Source organism: Miniopterus schreibersii (assembly GCF_964146895.1).
Source record: "Miniopterus schreibersii genome assembly, chromosome: 3".
Taxonomy (NCBI): domain Eukaryota; kingdom Metazoa; phylum Chordata; class Mammalia; order Chiroptera; family Miniopteridae; genus Miniopterus; species Miniopterus schreibersii.
This window is the reverse complement of record NC_138103.1, coordinates 14,843,249-14,870,578: the sequence shown is the minus strand read 5'-3', so window position 1 is coordinate 14,870,578 and position 27,330 is coordinate 14,843,249. Positions and strand designations below refer to the sequence as shown.

The window sequence follows — 27,330 nt, the reverse complement described above, 5'->3', positions numbered from 1 at the left end:
AGGGAGAAAGAGCAATGGATTTAAAAGGAATGCTGCACAAAGAAGCTGTGAGAACACTGAGTAGCTGTAGTGTGCTACTTGTTAGGTAACGCTGTTCAAATTGATTAATAAATACCGTGAAAGAAGTGCATATAGGAGGCAAAAGATCAACTCGTATTAATAATTAGATTCAATTCAGCTAAGGCTTAGCATCTGTAGAAATGCTCATTAGGATACTCTTCTAGTGAGTAACTGGCCTTAAACACACACACTCACTCACAGCAAAGGCACAGAAATGGTAGAAGCAGGCGAATGATATAATGTTACCAACAGGCCTTTCAGAAGTGTTTTACCGACACAATGTATTCAGTGAGAGATGGAATAAAGTAATATTTAAAAGGATATACTAATTTCTCCCTAAGATATGAAAGCAACACAGCAACACAAAAAAGGCTGTTCTCAAGAAGACTTGCAATAGAAACTACGCCTAAAAAAAAAACCGTTTTCTGGAGGCAACCAACTTGATCGCAAATGACCCAAATGTTCAACACAGAATCTTGACATTTTATGAACACGGATATTCTTACAACAGATTGGCACCGAGGGCCCTGGGGAAGGAGGCACCCGTCTGAGCACTGCGAGGCGAGTTTACCAGGCCACAACCACACAGGGCTAACAAACGGGGCTCCCCGAAGGGGCCCATCGAAAAATAGACAAAACGACCACAACCAAGGTTAACTCTTCGTAGAGCAGGACGGGACAGGCCAAAGGATTCCCATCTGCGTGACAAAAATCCTTCTAACCCCGCCAGTCACATCCACAGCCCCTGCCCAGTGGGAGAACGCTGGGCTTGTCACCCCCCTCCCTGGGCTCCCCCCTCCCCAAGGCAATGCTGAGCTGTTCCCCAAACCCAGGAACCAACTTAGGCAGCAGCAGCAGCTCTCCTGAGTAAAAAGGGAAGAGCCGGGCAAGGTCCAAGGGAAACACCCAGAGAAAGAGAGAAACACAATGAAAGATTCCGAAATGTACACTGAATGGAAAATAAACACGACATCCCACAGCAAGGCCATTAAGGGAGAGTGGAACAGGAAAAAAATAATAATAAAATTTTAAAAAAAGGTTTTACACATAGCAACAAAGACAGCTTCCTAAACAGCTCGCCGGCCTTCCTCGCACCCGCTGCCAGCGAGTTTGGAGGCAGACTCCGGGGCTGACACGCTCCAGACACCCAAAGGCTCTCATTCCCAAAGCAACCGAAAGCAGCACCTTCCCAGACAAACTTGAGAAAACAAAAACACTGAGCACGCACACACACATATATGTTTTTTGTTTGTTTTTTTCCCCCAATCTCTATTAAAGCGGCTGAATTAAAACTCCAAGCCCTGAAATGCCTCCACAAAGATCCCAACTCATAGCGCCCCCGGAGGGGCTCGCCTCTGATCACCAGCGGGCACCCTGGCTCGAGAAAGGTGCGAGTTACGGAGAAGGCAGTTTGCGATTTTAAACTCCCCGGTGCCCAAGCTGGGGAGCAGGCTTTCGGAGCGGGCACGGAGGGCGCGGGACCGCGGGGCCCCCGGCCGGGCGCGGGGTCCGAGGCCGCGCTCGCGCCCGCCCGCCCGCCCGCCCGCGCGCGCTCGCCCCCTCCCCAGCCGCGGCCCCTCCGAGCGCCCGAGCGCAGCCCGTGACGCAGGGACCCGGTCGGCGAGCCCGGGAGCAGCCTCCGAGCGAAGCCGCGCGCCTTACCTGCTGTAAGTACATAAAAGTCAAGGCACACGAGAGCTGGGGACACATGCCCACGTTGGGGAGCGCCACGCAGGTGGCCCCCGTCAGAGGATGCTGCATTTCGTCTCGCTGGCGCCCGCCGAGCCGGAGTGGGGACGCGCGCGTGCAATCGCGCCGCTCGGTGCCTGGACGCTACAATTTTTTTTTTTTCTTTTTAATTTCGCTGATTATCTAAGTCAAACCCCCGTGGCTGCTCTCCTCCCCTCTCTCTCTCCCTCTCTCTCTCTCTCTCTCTCTCCCTCCCTCCCTCCCTCCCCCCGCCGCACCCCGCGCGTCCCCCCTCCCTGGCTTTCCTGCTCCCCTTTGGGTTTGCTGGATCCCAGCGTTCCTCTGCCTCCAGCTAAGACACTTGAGATGGTCAGGAAACTATGTTGCTTCCTCCGTGGCTGTATCTTTTGTGTGTGTGTGTGGTTTGGGGGCCTGCTTTCGGATGCCCCTCAAAGTGGCAGGTGCCCGCCCCCCCCGACGCTGACCACCCCCTGCCCCTGCCCCGGCCCCGGCGAAGATGACTCGAACCAGCAAAGGCAACTTCTACGGACGGTAGAGGGGGTGGCTGCCCGCCTGTAGAGGCTGGGGGGGGGGGGGGGGAGGGTAAGGGCAGAGAGGGAGGGGGAGGGGGAGAGGGGGAGAGAGAGGGAGAGATTTGACTCACACCGAGGCTCACTCCGTGGATCCTGACGCCGCTGCCTCCTCATTTGTCAAATGGGTCCAGGGAAGGGTTGGGATTTTTGTGTGTGTGTGGTTTTTTTTTTTGGTTTTTTTTTTTCCCCTCCCCTTTGCTTTTTTTTTTTTAAAAAAAGACTCACCAAAATTCAAATTATGTCTGCTAAAAATCTCCGCGGGGCTGGCGAGGCGGCCAGCGAGCGCCCTACGCCGCCGGCATCCAGGCGAGCCGGGCAGTGCATGCGATCGTCCAGCCGGGACGCGGGCTGAGATTTGGGTGGCGGTTCGCTCGCGGACTCCTTGGCAAATAAAACAGGACCCGGGGATTCTCCCTCGTAAAGTGCTGGGACGACGCTAGGGGCTGGGGGCGGGGAGAGCCGGGGCGGCTGGCACGGAGGCAGGGCAGTTTCGGGGGCCCCCACCCCCTGGCAGGGCGGGCGAGGCGGCGCTGCGCCCGCGGGCGCCTGGCGCGCAGCTCTCCCGGGGCGGGCAGGAGCCCGCGCCCCAGCGCGCCCCGGCCGCCGAGGGGGAACCCGCTCTGGCTGGCGTGGAAATAAATGAAGCCTGTTGGACTAAGTAAAACGCCAGCCCCGGGCGGATACGGGGGGAGGGGTCCTTCCAGCCCAGAATCCCGCTCCTCAAATTATAGATGCTCAGGGTGGGGAAGCCCACGCCTGATAAGAGATTACTCTGTGGGCTACGGCGGGCAGGTGACCCTGGTTTATTTACTTTATTTTTTTTTTTCTCGCCTGACCAGCCCTCCTTGGTCAAATTAGCATTCTGCTCTTGCGGAGCGATCTCCCCGCTCCCCTTTCTTTTATGAAGGAATAATTATTCATTAGGTTTTGTTAGTCTTTATGCAATAAAATAGGATGTGATCTGCAAATCAAAAGAAAAGATTAAGACTCTAACAAGTCCTTGGTCCTCACAGAAAAAAAAAAAAGCAGGATCTTGGCAGCAGTAAATTCCTGATCAGGGTTGATGTCGTATTTTGTGATAGAGATTTTGACCCAGTGACTGGATTTTCCTTTCCTTTTTCAGGGCGAGAGGCTGTCTGAACAGCATCTTTTTTGATTGTTGGGTTCCCTGCAAGACACGCAGCTTCAGATTTGCCGCTGTCCTGCGGGGCAGGGACCCCTGGAAGTGCTGGGGGCACCCCTCAGGAAGGGGCACCTAAGGCAGGACCCAGAGACGGGGACTGGGGACATCCCCGCTGACATCCCCCTAAGGCACACGGGGACACTCCCGGCCAAATGACAGCTTCTGAACTGAGCCGTCAGCTTCGAGGCACAGCTCACTTTGCAGGCTAATCAAAATGCTTTCTGGAGAAAAGCAAATTAATGATACCACGGCTCTGGTTCTGTTTTGAAACGCCATCAATAACTATAAAGTCTTCCCTCTGCCAAACACTAGGCCCCAACCAGGCTCTTTCTTTCCATTCCTCACCCTCCAACCTCTGTGACTCACACACCCCATCAATTTAGAGGGAGCACAGTCGCATGTTTAAGCCTAAGCGAATGGATACGGGCGATTAGGGGAGCACAGGCTGGTGTTCTATGCATTTTTTGGGGGGGGGGAGTAGCATTGGGTAGTTTGAAAAATCACTGCTCTATATGTTGTCTCAGAAACCATATTTATCAGACAAGGTCTGATTTATAGATACAATGTTTCCCTTTTTCCTGTTCTCCCCCCCCCCACTTTCTGCCTGTCTTTAATTTGTTTTAAATGTTGCAATCCTCAAAATCAAAAGGAAAGCCACTCCACAAAGCGTAGATGGGATAAAAGGTCAAAGATTCTGCCTTCCTGATCCTGACTCTCTCTCTCCCATTCTTTCTTTCTCCCTCCAGCACCGTGCTGTCCTGACAAGGGTTCGCTTCCTCACTGGCATTGGGAAAGCCTGCAGATGCCCCCAAAAGAGGGCAGAGTTTTCCCTTCAGCTCATTTTCCTAAGCAGCACGATAAATAATACATGGCACTTTAATAAGACCTTATCTGAATGGTTTAATGAAAAACAAATACATTACGTAAGGAGCCAATAACTGCTCTCGGCTGCCCTGAGCCAACCCTGGTTTTCCAGTTCCGTTTTCTTCCCCTAAAGTCGAAAGCCCTCCGTGGTGATTGGATTCCTACAGACCCATTTTGCAATCATGCCTCAGACTTTGGCTTAAACTTAGGTCTCCATGGTCAGGCGCCCTGGAAGTCTGCAAAGTGAGACAATGGGATCCAGACTTTCTCAAGGCATCTCAGAATGATCTGGGGGCAAGGCTGCTTTCTCCGGACAGCCACGGTCCCCACATCCCCTCACAAGCACAGTTATTCGAGGACACGAGTACACACCCCTCCACAGGACACCTGCTGATGGAGCAGGAAAGGTTTTGCAGTGCAAGTTAATCAGGAAAGAGACTGGATGACCCCGGAGCAGGTGGTAACGCCACATTTGTCACTATTGCTCGCTCGATGACGGGACTCAGCCAGCCCTTTAAACCACATGTGAGGATGCTGAATTTGGATTCCATCTCAACAGAAGCTGAGAAAGAGCCACATCCAGTCTACAAGCTCCCAAACAATTCTCCTACATCAATAAAGATGAGAAGTGGAGGTTACTCTTCTCTCTCCACAAAGAATCCCAGGGCCCTGAGATCACTTGGGGGCATATATCACACGCCCATTCTTGGGCCACCCCCCTGCCTTCGGGCTACAAGGACCCGTAGCTGAAGGCTTGTACATACGCTGCAGGGAGCAGAAAGAGTGCCGAAAGCCTGCAGTGAGCAATGCCAGCTTCCAATGATACTTCCTTAGGCAGCAGGCAAAAGCTCCCCTTTTAATTTGATCCACACAACAGCATTTGTAACTTTTCCTTCACTCAGACTGGCCAGCTATTTCAAGGGATACAGGGTAATTGTTGTTTTTTTTCCTCTCTTTCAGAATTCCTTATGATAATTTCCTCAGGCTGTCAAAAAGGCAGACACGTAGCCTAAGGAAGATGTCCTGTGGAAGTTGCCACGACTCAGAGCAAGAAAAACTCCAGTTAGACCGAAGGAAGGACTTCTTGGTCTTAAATGTAATTATCCAAACTGGGGTTAGCTCCTGACCATGTCAAGGAGTGGCTTAGATGTTACTCTTCCGAATTTGGATACGGGCAGCTACATAGTCTCAATCTTCGGTAAGGTGAGAATGAAAGCATCTGTAGAAAATGTTATTATTTATTGTCTCTGTCACAAGCACCTGGGGTCACCTACTTGCTGAAACACTTCAACTGTATTTGGTTAGTGTTGATTACATTCCAGGCATTATTCTGGTCCTTAGGGCTCTATCCATGGGGGAAGGAAAAGATCCCTGAGCTCAGAGAGCTTACAATCTAATGGGTGTGTGTGTGGGTGTGTGTGTGTGTGTGTGTGCAGAAAATAATAAAGATAAATAAATAATAAATTGCACAGACTATAGGGAGTTATGAGTGCTGGGTAAGACATCCACGAAAGAGCAGGATGGGGGGGATCGGGGATAGCTCGGGTTAGAAAGGTTGGGTAGGTTGCAGGAGCTCTGTGTGACGAGTGTGCCTGCTCTGCAAATGCAGCTTCAGCTTCTAGAAAAGCCTCCTGCACCCTTACCCCTTCCAATGGTGGCCGAGCCCAGATTTGTCTACTGAGAGTTGTGGTGGGAAGTGTGGCACTTCTAATGACTAAAAATTGAAAACATTCTGACATGCACATTTAACCAGTTGAAGTACAGGATTTAATACACTCTGACATGTAGTTGGCACTGAGATAATACTAAATTGGTGGGTAGATGGGTGGGTGGATGAATACAATTTGGACCCAATGACATTGACCAATTGTTATCTCTTTCTGCTCGCGAAATCCAAGATTTAAAACTATTTTATTTTATCTCTCTGTATGTTCAGCTGGCCCCTTGGCCTCTAGAATGAGGTCTCAGCTCCCTGGTCCCCCTGAGCTACCCTGCAGAAGCTCCAGTTCTCAGACACAGTTTTCCTGGGAAAGACGTGCTCGGTCCAAGGCCCAGAGCGGGAGGGCCGAGATTTGGCTGTTCTCAGATGGGCTTGGCACTCCTCTTTCAGAGCAAAGAGCTGTGGCTCAGGCAAAACCAGTTCCATAGGTTCAAGACACTTGCTTTGCATATAATGATGGGATTGAACTGGAGATTAGGGGCTGCTTGTGTGTCAAGGGCCCTCCAACACCACTAGCTCTCTGGGGGTGGGGTGTCCGTGAGACCAAGACTGAAAGGACAGAAACACAAGAACAAGCGAAGCCCAGTTCACAACTAACCCTCCCGACAAAAGCTCCTTTCAAAATCATATTGGCTGTTTAGAACAGCTTGCTGCAATCTTCTGTCCAAGAGAGTGGCTTCAATTAATAAATAACATCAACTAATTAAGCAAGTAAGAATGCCTACCAGGACCATCTAGAACTGACGTGGTGGAGAAATGGGTGGTCTCAGATACAGATAAGGAGACTCAAAACGGTAAGGTTCTGGACATGACGTTTTGGACATGACAACATTCAAAATTTAAAATATGTGTATTTACTGACCTAATTATTGCAGTTCTGGGTATCTGTTCTGCAGAAACCCGAGATGGGCACAGAGCTATGTGTGCCAGGAGAGTCCTTGCAGCTCTGTTTTGAATAGCAACAAGGCGATAGTTAAGCCCTTCATATATGCACAATGCAGCTGTTAGGAAGGACAAGGTGTGTCCATGAGTCTTCCCTTGGAAAAACAACTCCAGGAAGAGTCTTTGGAATGTTTCAGAGCATGCATCATAAAATGCCATATGTGAAAACCAAACAAAACCAATCCAGAACAACAAAAACCTACAATCTCTTTACCTGTGTGTGTGTGCATATAGACAACCACATGGACAGCAGCTCCAGCAGGCCCACGGTGGAGGTACTCCAGGTCTACAGAAACACTAAACCTGGGTTTACATCTGAGATTTACTAGTTGTAAGGTACATGAATGGGGGCGTGTGAATTCACCACCCTGAGCCTCAGTTTTTCAATCTGTAAACTGGAGCTAATGATAGCTCCATCCCAGAACTGCAATGACTCTCAGATTTTTTTCTCTCTAACTCACGAACTATTGCAATACATGTTTAAAAACAATAGGGGAGTTGCATGAAATTAATTACTCTTTTTTGGGGCGTAGTTAGTGTATTCACACACACGCGCACGCACACACACACCATCTGCTATCATCATCATTTTATAACAGAAAGAGCATTTTGTACCCAAAAGTAAAAAAGACATAATCTCAAAATAAAGGACAGCCCTTCAAATTGATTAAATTTATGTCTTAAAATTCTAACTAAATTGCCCTTAATTTTCTCATTTAGCTGCCTTCTGTTGAAAATGCGATTATGGAACCAGATGAATCCATGGATCGGCGTTTGGGAACCACTGAGACGGTGAGTGGAAAGAGCTTCTTAGCACTGGCACACCAAGAATCCACAGCACGTCACCTGCTGTGGGGGTGCTTGAAACCCAGGGACACTCGCACTGATTAGGCCCGAATGCCTGCCCTCTTCAGCCCACAGGCCCGCTGCAGCAGAGCTAACCAACACCTTTCTCACAGCTAAGTGCCCTAAACCACCGGGTGCCTGCCTTTCACCTAGAGAAAGGTCAGAGGAATCGAACTTGTGGGATCACCAGAGTGCATTCATTTTCCTCAATGACACGGTGGTTGCAGCCCCGCTCATTCCAGGCCACCTGCCCTGTGATGGCTGTGACGGAAGGTCTGGGGGCCCTCCCTGGCCTCCGTGTGGAGTGGGGAGCACGCCTTTCAGAGTCGCCGTGCTTTGGCGTGAAGGCTCGGCTTCATGCTTCCACAGCTGCTATTAAACGTCTGTAGTTACAAGCCCGTACGACCCCGGTTCCATTCTCTCTAAGAGGAAATGATTGTAATTTTGCCTTCCAAATTAAGTTGTTAAAAGGTAAAATAAAACAATACCTGTAAATTCTGAGATGAGTGCCTGTTATCTATGGAGATTAGCGACCATTATAATGAATCATTTTTAGTCTCCACCCCTGATAACATAGACATCTCTCATTCTAAAAAATTTTTATTTTATTTTCTAAAAATGACACAAACAAGACCGAAAAAAAATATATATATATATATATATATATATATATATATATATTTATGGAACAACTAACTCCAAATGCAATGATTGGGGGAATTTTTTCAAGTGACATGGCACTTACAAGAAAATGTGTAGGCATCACCTTTCTGCCCCAGTCTTCTGAGTACACACGATTTCTTTAATCTTGCTCGTGAATCAAATGAACACAAACTCGCACACTAGTCCTTGCCGACGGAATTCTTCCCAGCTGGATCTCACAAAATGTCAGGCCACATCTTTTACTGCTTTTTGGAGACTGACGAGGGCAACACATGTAAAGAGATTCCTTCCAGCCAGCACGGTGATGATGGTAATTAACACACACACACGCGCGCGCACACACACACGCACACACACACACTCTGACCTTCACAAAACCCTCCAAGGCAGATTTCAATAGCCCCATTTTACAGAAGAAGAAACTGAGGCTGCCAGAAGTCGACACTTTGTTTTGCTAATAAGAGGTGGCAACAGTGCTTTCTTTCCATCAGGCTCGCTGAACAAAAAAGCCAGGGGTTCTCCTTCTGTCACCTTGTTGCAGCAGCTGCAGCCGAGGGGCTGGCTGCAAAGCCCTCCTCGCTCTGCTCATAGTTTGCAAAGTCTAAACCTAGCCGGTGCCTCCCTGAAGCGTTACTCTATCAATCTGGCCGCAAGATTTCCTTTTCTTAGCAATCTGTTACTGACCCTGGCCCCCTAATTTGACAGCGTGACACTTTCCCAGCTTTCCAGTCCCTGCTTCTTTGTGGAAGAACTAAGTCCCGCCCCACCCACAGTCTACCTTAAGCTTTTCCAAAGTAGAGACCCTGCCTCCATTCTCGTTTGCTAACACCCCTATCACCACCCGCAATAAAGGTGACAAGTTTTAGAGACAATGTTCTATCAGAGCAGCCGACTGACACCTGTCGGGAGAGACCCAAGACACGCCAGGCAGAACCTCAAACTTTAAAACAGCCGGAGCAAGCAAATAACTTGGGTTCCCAGAGGAGCTCTCCCGAAACAATAGGCTGCAGGAGGTGGTGGTACCGAGGGCGCAACGCTTGGCACTTGCGTGGGTGGGAGTCTGTTTCCAGTGCACAGGACAGAATGTTAGAGCGTGGGACCCGGGACAGTAGGTGGCACAGACAAAAACAGCTAAGTGGTGATTTCTCCTAATGAACAAGTAAGCGGGCGGGGAGGTCTACTTTGGGAAGCCTCCACACCCACCCACTCTGTGTTGCCACTTTCTGGAACTTGAGCAAATCTGAAGGCAAACAAAGTCTGCAGAAAATTCTATTTTTCCTCTTAACAAGCTTGGCGACAGGATTCTCTGACCCCATAAATGCTCAGAAATATTTATGTTTATGCAACACAAGTCACCCGCCAGCATCTCCTACCAGAAATGCCTTCACCTCTAACATCTCAAGGTCTGGAATGATCTCTTTTGACCTTGACCTGCCGGAGGTCCTGTCTGGCATGCGGGCAAGAGCCAGCACAGAGGGTCCCAGCCCCTGGCATTACTGTCACGCCTTCAAAGGCTGGAGATTGTCGGTGGTGAGCTGGTGAGGAAGGGCGGAAGGACTCGCAAGGAAACTAGGTTGGTCTGCAAACATTACAACGTCACGTAGCAAATGGAATGGAAACTGGGCGGAAAACATGTCTGGTTCTCAAAAATCTCACCTTGAAACTCTCCAGACACGCACCTTCTGGAATTTCAGGTCTTAGTCCCCAAATTGCAATTCCCAATTATAGGCACCTCACGCTCTACAACTTCATCGGACCCGTTAGCTCAGGTTTTCATGGTCCCCGTGCCTGGGCCACGCCAGCAGACGCACACGTGCGGCTCAGCCCCTCTCCAGGTCCCAGCACATCTCCATGCCCACAGGCCGTGTCTGGGTTTAGTGGACATGAGACTGGGGGTGTAAGGGAGAGAGCAAATGGGAGAGAGGACTCCCGTCTTAGAAACATGATTCTAGAAGGATCTGCGTGGAGCACATCCTTACAGGTGACACTGGGCTATTCTATCAGCGTTGACTTTGACTAGGCTCCTGCTTCCAGACTTCCTCTGCCATACTTTAATTTCTTCTTCTGCTTCCCGTTGGGAGCCAGAGAACAAATTTCCATCCCAGCCTCTTTGTTCCATGTTTCCTTCTCCTTCATCAGCTGTCCCTGTGCCCTCGAGGGGGCCACTTTCTTGCCCAAGTTTACATCAGGCCATTTTCCCAAACCAAAACCCTACCCTGCCGGAGACGATGTATTGTACAGCTGTCAAAAAAAAAAAAAAGTGCATTTTCTTCACTTGGTTTTAGATAGAAGAATTCGACACTCTTCCAGCAGGGTGGCCTGTAAGGGAAACGCTGCAGGGCGTCCCAGGGGTGTATACACACTTTAACAGCTGATAGCTCAACTTGGAAAAGGAAATGTATTTTTTTTGAGATGTATTTTAATAAACACTGCCTTTATAATTATTCAGAGCTTGTGCATACATTTTTGGGGACACCCTATATATTTTGCCCTGGTTGGGCCTTCTTATGCATGTGTGTGGCAGAATTCTTGAGTGCTCCACCAACATAAGGTCCTGCTTGGTGGCCCCTGTGCTTTGTTAGGTCTCCTAGCTCTTGCTCCGGAATTGTACGCCCCCCTGTAAGACCACTTGCTGTGACGCTCTGCACGCCTGTGGAGGACTTGCAGCGGTGGCTGGAAACCACCACCCCACTCCCTGTGGAATCGCCATCACGCCTGCAGGGGCGACCTCTCCTCACGGGGTCCCCTCGGGAGTGACGTGGGCTTCAGACAGGCTCCCTCATTTCTCAGGAGGAAGGTCCCACTCCCACTGCTGTTTACCATCCCCCCCAACCACATGCTGGCACAGGTCCCTCCTCCTCAATGGCCTTGCTGTTGGCGAATGAAAGCATCTCCCTTCCGTTTACTTAACTTTGAAACTTCCCCATGTGCCCTTCACACTTCCCTTTGCTGCTGTGAAGAGCCAGCTGATTCCCAAGTCATGTCACTGTGCACGCCCCAGTCTCCCGACGAGGTCCCATCACCACTGCTCCAGTGCATCGCATCATTCTCTGCCTCCTGGATTAAAACATTTAAAACACGTGGAAGCCCTGCTTCTCTAACTGGTTCCTCTGCGCTCAGCCTCAGCTCCTCCCGACTCATACTCGACGTTGATTCCACGGGGGAGTTTTAAATGGACAAAACCAAACGTGCCAATCTTCCGCTCAAGAGGCATCGCTGACCCTCCGGCCCATGAGGGCACCTGGAACGGCACCTCTTATCTCGCAACACAACCGGCCCTTTCTCCGGGGCACCTCCGTCTCTCCGGACTCCCGTCGCCTGGCACCTGGTCTTGTAATTGCTTATGCCCAGTGCATATTAATACGCCACCAAACGTGTGCTCTTGGGCCGAAGCCGCTTTAATGATACGCGTGTGCGAATCCCAGAATACCTAGTGCGGGATCAAATAGATAATCCCAGAACGAGACGCGCACCTTTGCGTGTTTGCGATGTGGAGATGGAGACGGAGAGGACAGCGGCCACGTGTGCCTCTCTTCACGCGGCCCGAGGGCAGTGCTGGGTACATACGGATAGCACCGGGCTGCCCACGAGGATGCCGAAGCTCAGGGGTTATGTAAGCACCCCGCATGTCAGTGGGACAGCCAGCGAGCTCCCTGTCTGCTCACTGTCTGTCTCCTGCCGGCCACGCACGTGTTTCCTGAGGTTTTCCTCTCAGTGCGGCCTCCCCACCACCTCAGGACAGCGCCTGGCCTATGGTAGCCCACGCTCGGTAAACATCGGTCGGGGAAATGAGAAAGCGTGAATGAGAGCGGAGGCCCTCCTCCAGCGCCATGCCTCTGAGGTGCATTTTATTCTCACTAAATGCCTCGTTCATTCATTCACTCATCAGCTGCATCTGGAATGCACTCCCTGTACCAAGCGCAGTGCTGACCCCGGAGACACAGAGCCGGAGATGAAACTTACAGTCCGTAGTAACCAGATATTTTTAGGTCACCTGGTTTAAAAAATTATCTTTTGCAGCTCTGCATCATCGTGTGAATCAGCATTTTCTCAATATGATGCAACAAATTAAAATACTGAAGCGAATTAGATTATGGGGCTAATTGAAAACAATATTAGTTATCCGTGCCCCCAATTTCAGAATTGATATTCATCAAGATTGCCTTACTTTCTCACTGATTGGCTTTATAATAAATGTTCCACAGTGGAATTTATATAATCCATCTCTTTTATAAATAGAGTTTTGTGCAGAATTTATTTGAAACTGTGCAGGGTTTCTACTGGTATAAATGCACATATATACGTATTTGAGAACCACTGGTTTGCTATACGACGCTGTGAGGCTCAGATTATAGGTTTACCCTCCAATGGAAAAAAATTAAAAGGGAACGTATGGAGCTAGAGAGTTTCCTAACCTTATATTGTCTTGGCAATAAAGCGATGATAATAAGGACTGGGGAGGCAGATTGCCTGGTTCTGTCTCTTGGATCTGTTTTGCACAAGCTGGGAGACTTTTGGGAAGTTATTTAAATTTTCTGGGTGATGGGGTCCTCATTTGTAGTTAGAAAGAGCATGAGTGTCTTTTTTCACAGTTTGGGTAACATGGAGTAATGTGTGCAAATTGCTTAGTGCAACCCCTGGCACCTAGGAAATGCAATATGCATGTGAGCATCATAGCTTCATGGCGGTGATGGCGATGATGATAATGATGCTGGCACTGCCAGTGGTGGTGTTGGCATTGGTGATGGTGATGGTGATGGTGATGGCACTGTCCATGGTGGTGTTGGCATTGGTGATGGTGATGGTGATGGCACTGTCCATGGTGGTGTTGGCATTGGTGATGGTGATGGTGATGGTGATGGCACTGTCCATGGTGGTGTTGGCATTGGTGATAGTGATGGTGATGGTGATGGTGATGGCACTGTCCATGGTGGTGTTGGCATTGGTGATGGTGATGGTGATGGCACTGTCCATGGTGGTGTTGGCATTGGTGATAGTGATGGTGATGGTGATGGTGATGGCACTGTCCATGGTGGTGTTGGCATTGGTGATGGTGATGGTGATGGTGATGGTGATGGCACTGTCCATGGTGGTGTTGGCATTGGTGATAGTGATGGTGATGGTGATGGCACTGTCCATGGTGGTGTTGGCATTGATGGGGTGATGATGATGATGATGGCATTGTCCATGGTGGTGTTGACAGTGGTGATGGTGATGATGATGATGGCACTGTCTATGGTGGTGCTGACACTGGGGATGGTGATGATGGTGATGGTGGTGGTGATGATGGTGATATTGTGGTTGTTGACTGTGAACTCAAGGGCTAGGCAATATACATTGGCCTCTGTGGGAAAGACAGCTCCATTCTCTCTAGCTGGAAAGGCAGTTATAATTTCTACCTTTTCCAGGAAAGCCCACTGCTCGTTGACTATTCTGTCTTCCTCTCCTAACTTTACTGTTTCCAGCTAAGGAAGCAATTGGATTTGCTGTTACCACCTTGATTCCCCCTTCTTTCCCGCCTCATCGCTGGGCCCCAGACGTCTCTAAGGAGCCTCTCTTCTATAGCAAGCAGGCGCTGACACCATGGTTCTTCAGCGTTACTCTAGGGGATGTTAATATTTTATGACCTCTTTAGTGAAACACCAAACTCCAGGGTGCTGAGACTTCCCTTAATATCACTCAGATTTGCAGCAGGCTTCCGCCTTCCCTTCTCCTACCCCCGCCTCTCACCAGCCAAGCCAGTCTAATATTTTTTGCCCTCATAGACATTGTTCTATCAAGATCTACGTAATTCCAAGAAATGTGATAACAAATAATAGCAAAGCTTAGAGTTATTGAGCATTTACTCCACGCTAGGTGTTATGCAAAGTATTTTATATCCATTGTCCCACTCCTTCCCAGAAACCCAAGAAGTAAGGTGATCTGACCCCCCCCCCCCCATTTTACAGATGAGAAAACTGAGGGTAGGAGAAGATAACATTCAAGTCTGCACACTCAGGCAGTGTGATTCCCTTGCCTCTGATCTTCTACTTTATTGCATAATGCATTCTTTAAAACAGATTTTAGAGCAGAATGTCTGAAAGTTGAACAATTGATATGAGTTCTCTGGGACTTAGTTCTTTCCCCCCAAAATTAAATTGGGTTATAAAATACCAGACTAGGGCTCAGGTAGATGCCGCCTCCCCCGGAACCTCCTGGGTGTCTGAAACTACCACAGGTTCTCCCTGTGGCCATGGAAACATGGGCCAAGGTGGAACAAGCTCAGGTCTTGACCCAATGCCCGGAGTGGTCTAGGTGACTGTGCTCCCTTTTCCTTCCTCAGAGCACGAGTAGAATTATCTCAGCCAGCAAACACTCATGGATACGATTTTGATTTTTGGTAGGAAAAAAACCAACTACTTTACTGCCCATTCCACTGGGACGACATCCTCCAGTTTTGGAAATACAAAGGAGAGGAATAGCTTATAAAGCAGAAAAATGCTTATGACGCGGCGGACGGAGTGAGAGAGAAGTCACTGTTTCCGTGGTGTGACCCGATGCATGTAAAATCAGTCTGCGTCTATAACTTACATTCTGCACTTCTCAGTTTATCTCCTTCTAGATCTAAGTCTACGTATCTGCTTAGATACAGCCAAAGATTCAAGGAAACACCCAAAGGTTAATAGTCCTGTTGAGATCACTGGTGACTTTTATTGCTAATCTGGAATAACCAATTTTCTATAATATGCATGGGGTAGTTTCATAATAAGGAAAGAGAAGGTTTCCACTGATTATTCCTGTTTATTTTAAAAGGCCTAATTCACACTCCTCTGTCATAGGCAGGTCCGAGCCTCACCAACGTGGGAGGAGAGTGGGTGCCTGGTCTACTGAACTTTGACCTCCCTGGTATCCCAGATTTTGGGAGCCGCTTTCATAGAGATTCTAGAGAGAGGCAGAGAGCACTCTTGCATAGATCCGGAGCATTGCCCTCTCCACACAAGCCTAATTATAGTCCCCAAAGACGTTTCTCTCTCGTCTCTCCGGGTCCTGTGTGACAGCCCATCATTCCAGTGGCATTCTTGTCGAGAAAAGCTCATTTCTATTTTTATTATGAGGACTGCTTGTTTTACTAGCTCCTAGTACAAAGATCAAGACACTGGGAAGACCTGCTCTTTCCTCGGGCACGTGAGAATAACTAATTTCCTCTCTCTATTAAGTACTGAGCCGCTTCCATCGGCTTCCCCAATATGTATTTCACACGCAAAGACCGTGAAGATCCTGGGACAAGGTTAGCCTGCTCAGTGCCACCCACCCTCGCTCTCCAGAGGCTTCTACCATTTATTGCCTGTGCTCATTTTCAACAGGGAAAGTAGCCAGGTAGCCTCACCATGAAAGCAGAGTTTTATTTAATGTATGAAGCCCAAATTCCCATCCTGCCACTTTGGAGCATCTTCATGAGATAGGATTTTCTTTAAGGAAATGAAGTGAAGGAAGAGCTCAGGCTCTTGACCAGTCAACTTTGCTCAGTGGTTGAGGGTCCACCTATGAACCAAGAGGTCAGCAGTTCGATTCCCGGTCAGGGCGCATGCCCGGGTTGTGGGCTCGATCCCCAGGAGGGGGCACGCAGGGGGCAGCCGATCCATGATTCTCTCTCATGGATGTTTCTCTCTCTCTCTCTCTCTCTCTCTCTCTCTCTCAAATCGATAAAAACATATTAAAAATAGAACTGAGACTCTTGGAATGCTATAAAGCTTCATAATGCCTGAGTGACGGAACGGTGTGAGAGTTGTCATATCACCCTCAGGCCCATCTGATCAAGCTAATGGTGAGAAAACATGTCTCTCCTTTTAGAGGTTTCTCTGTGCTAAGCATTCTAACAATGATTTACTTGCATTATTTTGCTTACTCCCCTGCCAAATTTTTATTCATGCATCCACTCATTCGTTCCTTATTTAACTCATATATAAATATTTATAGAGTAGGAAGTTATATTCTAAGCGTTGTGCAATGTCCCCAGTATCCAGTGATTAGACATACAAACAAGCAAACAGACGCACAAGCAAAGAAAGTCAGCCTATTTACTCGGGTGGAACTTAATGTTCACTGGCAGAGACAGATTTTAAAAATCACTTCAATCAGTTTCTTATAAAACTAATGTCCCAGCAATTTCACTCTTGAGTATTTATCCCAGAAAAATGGAGACTACGTTCACACACAAGTCTGTATAGGAAGGTTTATTTTTAACAGCTAAAAATAGGAATCTGTCCAGGTGCCCTTCACCAGATGAATGGTTAAATCAATGGAGGTGTAGCCACGCCAAGGAATACTACTAGGGAATGAAAAGCAACTATTGAAATACTCAAGCGCTTGGATGAATCCCCAGGGAACTGTGCTGGGCAAAAAGTAGTCAACCCTAAAAGGTTATGTACTATAAGGTTCCATTTTTGAAATGATTAAATTTTAAAAATGGAGAACTGACCAGGGTTTGCCAGAGGTTAGGGCCCGGAGGAGCTGGAGAGGGAGGCTTGAGTGGTTGTGAGAGGACAGGAAGAGGAATCCTGTGGTGATGGAATTGCTCTGGACCTGTGCTGTAGCGATGGACCCACAGATCTGCAAAATCTGACAAAGTTGAATGGAACTAAATATACCCACCCCAAACACGCACAAGTAAATGCAAGTAAACTAGGGCAATCTGAGTAAAATGAGTGCATTGAGTCAATATCAGTATCGTGGATGTGATACCATATTATTTTGCCAAGCCTTACCACAGGGGAAAAGTTGGGCACAAGGTACATGGAATCTCTCGATATCACTTCTCCCAACTGTATGCGACTCTACAATGATCTCAGTGAAATTTCCATTAAAAAACAAATGCTACAGTTCATTTTATCAGGCCCATTGTGATACATGCTAGAAAGGAAAGGAACAGGGTTTAAACATTTTTACAGGGTACTATATATAGGGGGGCTGGATTTAGACAGGGCGAGGGAAGACTGTTGTGAAGAGGCGGTGTTCCACTGGGCACCTGAAGGCCCAGGAGGCGGTGAGGAGAAGAGTGGGTGGCCAAGCGTTCCAGGAAAGGAAACAGCGTGTGGCAGGGGTGGAGGAAGGGTGCACGTGCTCAGGAGCAGAAACAGAGCACCCTGGAAACGGGAGTCTAGTGCAAGGACGCGGTCCCTCGAGGACGAGGGGCCACCCATGAGTGACATCCCCAAGTCCTGTGTGGCTCTACTATCCTACCACCCGTCTGTTGCAGGAAACTGAGGCTCAGACAAGCTACGTGAGGTCCCAAAGCTGGGAAGTGTGAGGCCTGCAATTCGACATCAAAGCTACAACTCTGTCTGCCCACCGTCTCCCCTAAAAATCCACCTTTAAGCATCCACTTGCTGTTTGGCCCAGCAAGGCCACTCCTGGGTATTTCCCTGAGTAAACTAAGGGAAATATAACATCCATTCCAGGGATGTTATATCCCTGGAAATACCTGCCCACTAATGATTATTGAAACTTTTTAATCATCAGTAAAAACTGGAAACAAACTGAAGATCCTTCAGTTGTTGAATAGATGAACCCTGGAGCATGCACACAACAGGATGCTACTTAGACATCAAAGGGAAGGGTAAGCTATGGACAGACACAACTGCCTACAGGAACCTCAGATTCATTACACTGAGAAAAAGAAGTCGTACTGAAAAGCTTCCTACTTGTGATTCCATTTATATGACATTCTGGAAACGGCAAAACTAGAGGAGCAGAAAAGGGACTGGTGGTTGGTGGGCACCGGCGCTGGGACTGACAGCAAACGGGCCCCCGGGGAACTTTTTGGAATAGACGATATGCTCCATATCCTGATGGTGGTCGTTACATCATGGTAGGCATTTGTCACAGCTCACAGAACTGTGTGCTAAAAGGGCACGTTTTGTTTGGCTGTATGTAAATCCTGGCTACTGCAAAAGGATCTTATGGGATGAGCAGATATACCTGAGAGTCAGAGGAGACCCCTTCTCACCTTTGAAAAGTTCTGTATGGCCCCAGGAGACAGCAATATTCATAAGAGTCCCCTTTGCAGAAAATGCAATGAAAAAGAATTGAATGAGGGTGCCGCTTCTGTGGAAGGTGGGAGAGGGGGGGCCCACTTACTATTCTTAGGATCCATCGATGGAGCAACAGGACATCGTTCTAGAAGACGGAGCACCTGGATCTAAATAGCCACTGGTGCTGCCCGGCTGGGGAGGTGACCTAAGTTCTCTGAAACAGGGGTGTGCTCATTTGACAGGGAAGGCGAGGGTGGATGGACTAGGAGCACAGGGGTGTGTTGTTTTTCTTGCCTTTGCAGAGGACCAAAACCGTGTGCTCTGGGGTCACCCAGGGCTGGGGTTCCAAAGCCAGTCTCTTTCCACAGCAGATGCATCCTGCTCCGAATGGAGGAGCAGGTCCCACCACGGAGGGAGCCAGACACAGTCACAGCAGCTAACACAGGGCGGCTGTAGGGCCGGCAGATACCCCGGCATCTGCTGACATGGCCCCGCCAAGGCCATGGATCTTCCCTCCCCGGCCCCTGGGCTTCCTGAAGCCCTTCCCCATGGGGATCATAATGAGCCGGGATCAATTTCCCTTTCTGCTTTGTGAGTCCCGGGGGGCTCGTTCCCAGGCAGTGATGGAAGCGGGTCCATCTCCGGAAGCTGCCCCTCCTGGGGGGTTCACATCAGGGAAAGATGACCTCCGAGCCCTCTCTGGGGAACAGCTGGTTGAGGTCGGGCATGTGAGCCGGCGCCTGCCCTAAGCAAATGGGTCTGATCCAAGCCAGCCTGAGTCTCACCCCCTCCCCGCTGGAGCACCCCTCTTCTCTCTTCCCACAGCACCTTATTTTTATCTCTATATTGGCTTTGTCATAACATATCTTCATCCTGCCTTCCTATATCTGTTTGTTAAATTCCCATTTACCCCCAAAAGCCAGCAAAGGCCACAGGAGAGCCCTGGGCTTCTTGGCTACTGCAACCCAAGCACTTGGCTCAGGCCCGAGAGTGACTAGGACTCAGTAAATGCCCGTTGAATGAACAAATAATGGGAGGCCTAGCACACGGCAGAGAGAGGAATTCGAGAACAAACCCCCAACGAGACCACTTGGGGAAAAGCAGAAAATATCATTAACTGAGAACAAGGCATTTTTGAGAAATTCGTATTCCGGTTTTACCAGAGACATTGTGAGCACTTTGCCCAAGCGACATGTCATATGCAGAGAAAATGCTACATTTATTTCCATTACATGGAGGCTCACTCTGCGGGAGTCCGAGAGGTCAGATGCTCAGCACCGGGTCCCCCGTGGCCAAAGGCCCGTGTTTAAAAAAATATAAACAGAGAAAACAAAAGAAAAAAATACATTAAAAAACAGAGAGAGTCTCCGGAAACCTATGTCACATTTATAATCAGAGAAAATAGGACTTTTTATCAGTCCCTCATCAATATTTACATTTCAAAATGCAGCTTCTAAGAGAACCATAATCAAATGTTTTCGTGTTGCTGTTTTTTAAAGAAAAGAAACAAAAAAATAAGAAGAAAGCCATTGAAATATCAAACGTTAACTATCTCTGCTCTCTAACCGCAGTCAGAATAACTTTCTCTCCGTGAGATAAATTTAGTCTGAAAACAAGACAGCCTTGGCCCTGCTGCATAATTCACTGGCAGCTTTAATCTTCCGAATGACTATTAGCGAACATTTCAGGGTTTATTGCAATTTTTTAAACAAATGATATCTTAAGTTCAAAGTGAATATATCATGAGTTGGCAATTTGTAATATGTTTTCACTAAAAAGGAAATCAAAATAAAATTCCTTTAGAGCTTCAGATGTGAATCGAAGATTTAAAAACAAAATGAATATATAGCGTGTAGGACAGGAAGTCAGACCAACAGAAGTCAGCATGAAACAAATGCATTCAATAGACTATGATGCATTTAATAGACTATGATGAACTCTTTGTGAACTGCTAAGGTATGGAAGCCCTTCCTCAGGAGGTCATGCTAGTCATATAGGGCAAATCCACACGGCTCAAAGGAATATATCTCGTCAATCATCTAAATGGTTTGCCTTCCAAACGTCCAACGCCCCATGGTTTGTAAATGCCAAATATATATGTCTTGATGCAGATATTTTGTTCTTGGCGAATTTAAGGCTGAGCCCTCTAGGGACATCCACACGGGTTCAGTCTCTCTCTCTCTCAGTATTAATTATGGAGTGCTTGTCTATTTAGCTAGTGTGTTTGGAAACCCACTGAAAAGCACCCATTTACAACAGGGCAATTAGCCCAATCCATATAAAAAGGGTCACTGCATCAACCATTTAAAACTTAAAACCATGTCCACAGAATTTACCTTAGAATTTGAGAAACTCCGCAGAAGCAAACACCACTACGATGCACCAAGCCATCCCTTTAGCTACCCACGCAGTGGACTGCGTGGTGGTCACACCAACGTTAATCTGCATTGACCACCAGAAGGAACCTGGCAGGAAGAGTCCTTGCCTCTGGCCACTGCAGCCTTCATCTGCCTGGACCTTGGCTCTCCTCCTGGCATCTAATGCCCCTTTCCCCCAGCTGGCCCTGTCCCTTTGAAATAGGAATGCTTCCCCAAGGGGTACAGCAGCAAAGGGCTCTGACACTAAGAGGCGGCAGTTTCCGTTTTAACTGGTTATACATACCCATCCCATCTTAACCGGTGCTCCCATCTCTTCTACAGTGGACTCAGCTTCCTTGTGCCATGTTAAACCAAATATCTTGACTATTTTATCTGCCTAATAAAGTCTCAAGACTATGGCTTTTGGATGGGTACATGCCCCGGTAGGCCCTTCCGAAACTTCTCCGGTGTGTAAGAAACCCTGCCGTGAAGGCCAAAAACGAGTGACCTTCCAGATGTAAAACATCTGTATTCCTATGACCTTTCAGATGTGTCAGTTACAAGGACCACGAGTTACATTAGCTGGTGTCCACTTTGCCTTCCTTCTTGGGACAGCATCCACCCGGTGGCCCAAAGGAAGATTAACCATCCCACCCAGAGCTGAGGCGAGAGACGGGGGAGACTTTCAGGAGAGGCTTCCAACAGGAGGGGGGCATCTGAGACCAAACCACAGGGGAGTTTGCTCCGAGTAGCTATATAAGCATCGCAGTTGAATATCATGATATTTTGCTTCTTAATAATCCAACCTCATCTTTGTTAATAACCAACAGATACCATTCCTCCAGGATGAATAACTTGAGGGGAAAAAAATCATTAAATAAAAGTCGGTTAATTGCATTTCTTAAGAAATCCAACTTTTTAATGTTCCTTATGAGAGCAGAGCAGCAGCATAGTCAAAGGATCAATTATCTTTTCCTTTTAAAAAAAAAAAAATTGCAGAATACAGCATTTGCTTCTCTTAAAGGGCTGCAGACACTGCCGTTTCTTTCCATAAGAACCAGTCCAAAAGGATGCGAAGTTATACAATCGACGATTCACTGCACACAAGCTGCTTCTGATTATATTGCCTCACAAACTAGATGCTTTGCTGGGAAGCATAAAACTGTTTATCACTAAACATTTGAGATTCCACTCAGATAATTTACACATAATTAGACAGAAGCCCAGACTTCCTCGCGGTGGCATTACCTCCTCTCTAACACACTATTCTTAAGAACATCTTTGGGTAGGATAATGAGCATTTTACGAGGATGTGTAATCAGTCTCGGCGTAGGTGGGAACAAAGGTGAATTACTCCTCAACACGATCGAATCATTACATAACTCAGCGCAGAGCAAGGATGAGCTGGGGTTGACAGAGGTAACCTGCCCAGGTATTGGAAGGCATTAGGAGAGTCTGGTCTTTTCCAGAGGCATCAAATGAATTAAGTGATCCCCGAGGAAGCAGAAAATAAAACAGAAATGAGCCGAGAAGAGAAGCCTCCCACGTCGGCGTGCCTATCCTTTGCTCGCTATCGGGGAAGGAGATGAAAAGATGCAACCTAGAGATGAAGGGGAAACCTAATGGTAGTTTCTATCCACAGAGTCTCAGTCCTCACAGATGTCTGAACTCTTTGGGGTCTAGTCTTGTCTTTCCCAGGCATCTTCTTTCCAAAGACACAAACAAACCCTTGGTAGGGAAAACCAAGCCAGCTATCCCCAAACATGCGGACCCTCACTCACATATACAGTCATCAGGGAGGAGAGGAACATTAGGGGGGTTGAGGAAAAGTGTCACCATTTCATGACACAAAGACCACAGCCAGAAATAGCTTGGTCTCCCGACACTCCCAACAGTCCCTTGGCACTGTCTCCAAGGGACATTTCAGAATTGCCACCTTGCGTGGTCCCTTTGACTCCACAAAGCAGGGTTGTCTGATTTCCACTTATGGACAAGGAATTATGTTTTAATTTCTCTTTATTGCCTTTTTCAACCAGAGAGGGTATGCATCATGCTTTTAGGCAGGAAATTTAAGCAACTTATAGCCTCAGCTATATTCAGGACACAACTGAGGTTGTTTATTTTCCAGGTTATTGACAAGGGGGATCACCAAGGCCAAGCCTTATAGCGATCCCTGGGCTGCCACTCAGATTCTCGACTCCTGGGCAGGTTGGACTAGGTGTTCTCTAAACTAGTCAACAGGGAAAGCTACTGCTTCAAGACCGTCCCTTTGAGGTTGCAGATTGTAAAGCACAATTGGATGCTGGTGGCATACACAATCAAGGCAACATCTATTAATTTTACAACTATGCTCTTGGGAGGCGGTGTGTCCAGAACTCCAATTGTGTTCCCTTTGCTCACCATTTGTGCAGGTTTCACTTCAACGTTTCTACCAAATTCAGAAGGCTTTCCAGACAGGCTCTCCTTCACCAAAGAAAGCCAACCACTAAAATCAAAACCCAAAATAACATTTTTGTGTAATTATGGAAGCAAATACATGTGAGTATGTAAAGAACATATGTATAAGAATATCTGGGCTATAATGATTTACGTTGATGCCTGACAAATAATAGTTCTAAATAATAATTTGATGGGTAAATGAATGAATGATAAATGAGTGATGAGCTATCAGAAGCAAAATGCACGTCAAAAATAAGGGAATGGTTAACTATGGGGTAATCTTTTCATATATTTGAATATTATGCAGCCATTTGAAATCAAGTTTTCAAGAACATTTAGTGGCATACATGGGAAATAACTATGAAGCAATGCTATCTTTGAATGAGTTAATGACAGATTGTATGATTTCAATTATGTGTCTGTTTCCTTCCTTCCTTCCTTCCTTCCTTCCTTCCTTCCTTCCTTCCTTCCTTCCTTCCTTCCTTCCTTCCTTCCTTCCTCCTTTCTACCCACTCACTCACCCATCCATCAATCCATCCATAAATCCCAGGTATAAATATAAGTGCACCCACTAATGGGTGTCCAGAGCCCTACCCAATCATTGTCTTCCATGACCCCCCCCGCGACCCCTGGACCACACACTCAGATTCTTGAGCTTCAGGAAGTAGGTTAAAAATTAATGATTTCATCCAACCCTCCAAATCTGGCCCATAAGAAAACCTATCCCCAGCCCAGCCGGGTGTGGCTCTGCGGTTGAGCGTTGACCTAGGATCCAGGTGATCGGGGTTCGATTCCCGGTCAGGGCCCATGCCCAGGTTGCAGGCTCAATCAATGACTCTCTCATCATTGATGTTTCTATCTCTCTCTCTCCCTCTCCTTTCCTCTCTCTGAAATCAATAAAGATATATTTAAAAAAAAAAGAAAAAAAAGAAAACCTAGTCCCAGAGAAAAGACATGACTAGCTTAATGTTAGTGTCAGAAACAAATTCAGAACAGAGAGGTCCCAAACTCTCAGGCATTCTACATATGTGTGTATCATCTAAGCCTAGGAAGGGACTGAGCTGTCCGCATACAGTGGGACCCTGAGCAAGGAAGTTAACCTTTCTATTAAAAGCATATATTTATTGATTTTAGAGAGAGAGGAAGGAAGAGGGAGAGAGAGAAACACCGACCTGGAAAACATCAATCGGTTGCCTCTGGCACACACCCCAACCTGGAATTGAATCCAAAACCTGGGTATGTGCCCTGACTGGGAATTGGACCGGTGACCTTTTGGTGCTCAACCAACTGAGCCACTCTGGCCAGGGCAAGGTGGTTAACCTTTCTGAATTAGTTTCTTCAACCATAAAATAAAAATATAAAACACACCTACTTTATGAAATTGTTGTAAAGATTAAATGACTTGGTACAAGTAGAGTTTATAATAGCACCTAGAACATAGTAAGCACTCAATAAGCATTAGCTAATGTTACATTATTTGTAATGTTGTTATGACTGTCTGAAAGACTGCATACATCTCTCAGAGACAAAGATATTATAAACAAATACTTCGATTGGTTTCCTGGATTTCATGAAGCCAGTGGGAAAATTCCACAGTTGTGTGTTGTTTTTTTCTGGTGTTTTGTGTCATTTCAAATATCTAAGTGCTGAGTTTTCGTTAGTGAAAAAAAAGTAGCCTTCAACCGTTGTTCAGTAACATTTCTTGAAGATTTAATAAAAAGAATTATGGACTTAAGTAATACTACAGAAAAACCAAAGCAATCGATGACATATTGAGACAATTACATAATACGTTTATGGAGGCCGGTAATGAAGTTAAGCTGTAGCAAAGAGAGGGAGAGAGAAAACAAATGTGACGCTGGGAAAATAAACAGTTTTATGAACAACACAACCAAACGCATGTGGCAAAAGCCTTCTGAATTGTGTTTCCAGTGTTGGAGGATTAGGATAAGACTACTGAATATTCTGTATTTAAAATGAGAGTCCTCCTTTATTAGAGCCAAGACTCGTGACTTTAAAAGCGATTTCTCTTACATTTTCTCACTCGTTGTCTGAACAATCCTGGAAGGTAGGGGTCTCAGGTGAGGAAACCGAGGTAAAAGGAGGTAAAGCGACTGGCTCTACATCATGGATCCCCCGGGTGATGGAGCTGGGGCCTGTGCCCAGCCAAGGCTAAATCCAGGAGGCCCTCTAGGCGCTTGAGAGAGCCCAAGACGGGCCTGTTCCTGCGCAGAAGGTGGGAACAGCGTGCCCGGGGCTTGGGGACCCCCAAGCCTGCGTCTGGACCACCGGTCCAGGCCGAGATCAGGGCGGGTGGATGGGACCAGCGACCCAAAGTCACAACGAGGAGCCGCCGTCCCATCATCGCCACAGCCCGGGGGCTCTGAGGAGGGTGAGGGTGAGCCAAAGACAGGGAGGGAGGGGAAAGAGAGGGAAGAAGGAAGGAAAATAAGAGTGAAACCGTCTATGAGAGGGAGGTAAGGCAAGACAGCCCTCCTGAGAGGCTTCAGGGAGCACGTGGGGAGCCCACAAACCCGGAGCCTGGAGAAACGCGAGGGCCGCGACCACGGCCCCCAGCCCTCTGCGCCGAGCAGCCCTCTCTCTCCGCAAGGACGCAAATGCAGCAGGGGTGTCGTGACAGAGGTGTCCTGGGGGACTGCGCCACCCCAGGGATATCCTGGAGATTTATTTATTTTGTTTATTTATTTTTAAAAATATGTCTTTATTGATTTCAGAGAGAGGAAGGGAGAGGGAGAGAGAGAGAAACAGCAATGATGAGAGAGTCATTGATCGGCTGCCTCCTGCACGCCCCTGACTGGGGATCAAGTCCTCAACCTGGGCATGTGCCCTGACCCGGAATCGAACCCGGATCATCTGGGTCCCAGGTCAACGCTCAACCGCTGAGCCACGCCTGGCCAGGCAATCCCAGAGATTTATTTGCGCAGGACACGGGGCGAGAGGAAGAGCTCCCTGCAGTAACTCTGAGAACTTTCCTGAATAAAATTACCTGGATATTTATAACAGATCTTAGGAATGGTTGGCTATGGGAAACTGCTTTGACACTCTGGAAACATGTTTGTTTGTTTTTTACCCCCACCCTATGGAATATTTTCATTTAAATCAGTGTTTCTCAACATCTTGTCTTGGAGCCATGAGTGGGACATCCGATGGTCTCAGTTGGTAGTCACATATTTATTTTAAATATCAGTTTACTCACGTAGCTATAGATACTCAATAGATAGCATTGAGTTTCTGTTGACTGTAGTGACATAAATATATTCAATTAAAGCAAATCAATTAGCCATTTAGTAAATCATAAAACAAGTGATATTAAGAAATGGCAAAAATTACAACAGTGGAATGTGGTGACTCAGTGTCACTAGCTTCCTTTAAAGAGTAATTTTTTTAAATGGGAAAGAAAGGTGCTCTCTGAATTGGAATTGAGGGTGGGAAGGAGTAATGTTGGCTTCTGTTATCAAATAGCAAAGTTCCAGTGGTCGCAACTCAAGCCTGTCTCTGTGAAGTTGAGAAGATGCTTGTGAATGTTCTCACGTACCAAACGCATAGAAATCAAACCTGGAGAAGCACGTGCAGTTCGGAAGGGTGGGCATGGGACAGAATGTTCAAGTACACCCCATCTCCATTTCGGGGAGAGGCACGCTTAGAATATGGAGTTGAATCTTATATTTAGCTTCCACTCCTGATCCTTCAAAAATGTGCACAATGTGATACGTTCTATTTCAGGTCTCCTTTGAGCTATGATGCAATGCAGCAAAGGAAGGGAAGCTTAAATTAACCAAGATTTAAGCAGGGCTAATAGAGCACAGGCCCCAACCTACAAACACCCGTGTCTTCCCAATGGCTCAGGGCACAGTCCCACCCTGACCCTAAACTTCTTCTACATAACAGGCTAGGAAGGGGCTTCCCAGTTGTGGGAGGCATTTTAGTTTAAAAATAAGGATGG

General features: G+C 47.4%; 1 protein-coding gene across 18 annotated transcripts in view; it reads right to left on the bottom strand.

The window, feature by feature from the left end:
• Nucleotides 1-27,330, bottom strand: part of RBFOX1 (RNA binding fox-1 homolog 1) — a 1,935,778-nt gene that overhangs the window by 352,909 nt on the left and 1,555,539 nt on the right. For 3 of the 18 annotated variants that reach the window (XM_081132155.1, XM_081132147.1, XM_081132165.1), the window contains exon 1: nt 1,723-1,845. The exons of 11 other annotated variants lie outside the window; for them this stretch is intronic. In XM_081132155.1, coding sequence (XP_080988281.1) covers nt 1,723-1,821 — 99 coding nt within the window. In that variant the 5' untranslated portion in view covers nt 1,822-1,845. Of the gene's footprint in view, nt 1-1,722; nt 1,996-2,413; nt 2,462-27,330 lie in introns of those variants that run through there. 4 more of the 18 variants (XM_081132160.1, XM_081132156.1, XM_081132166.1 and 1 more) reach the window with 3 other exon arrangements.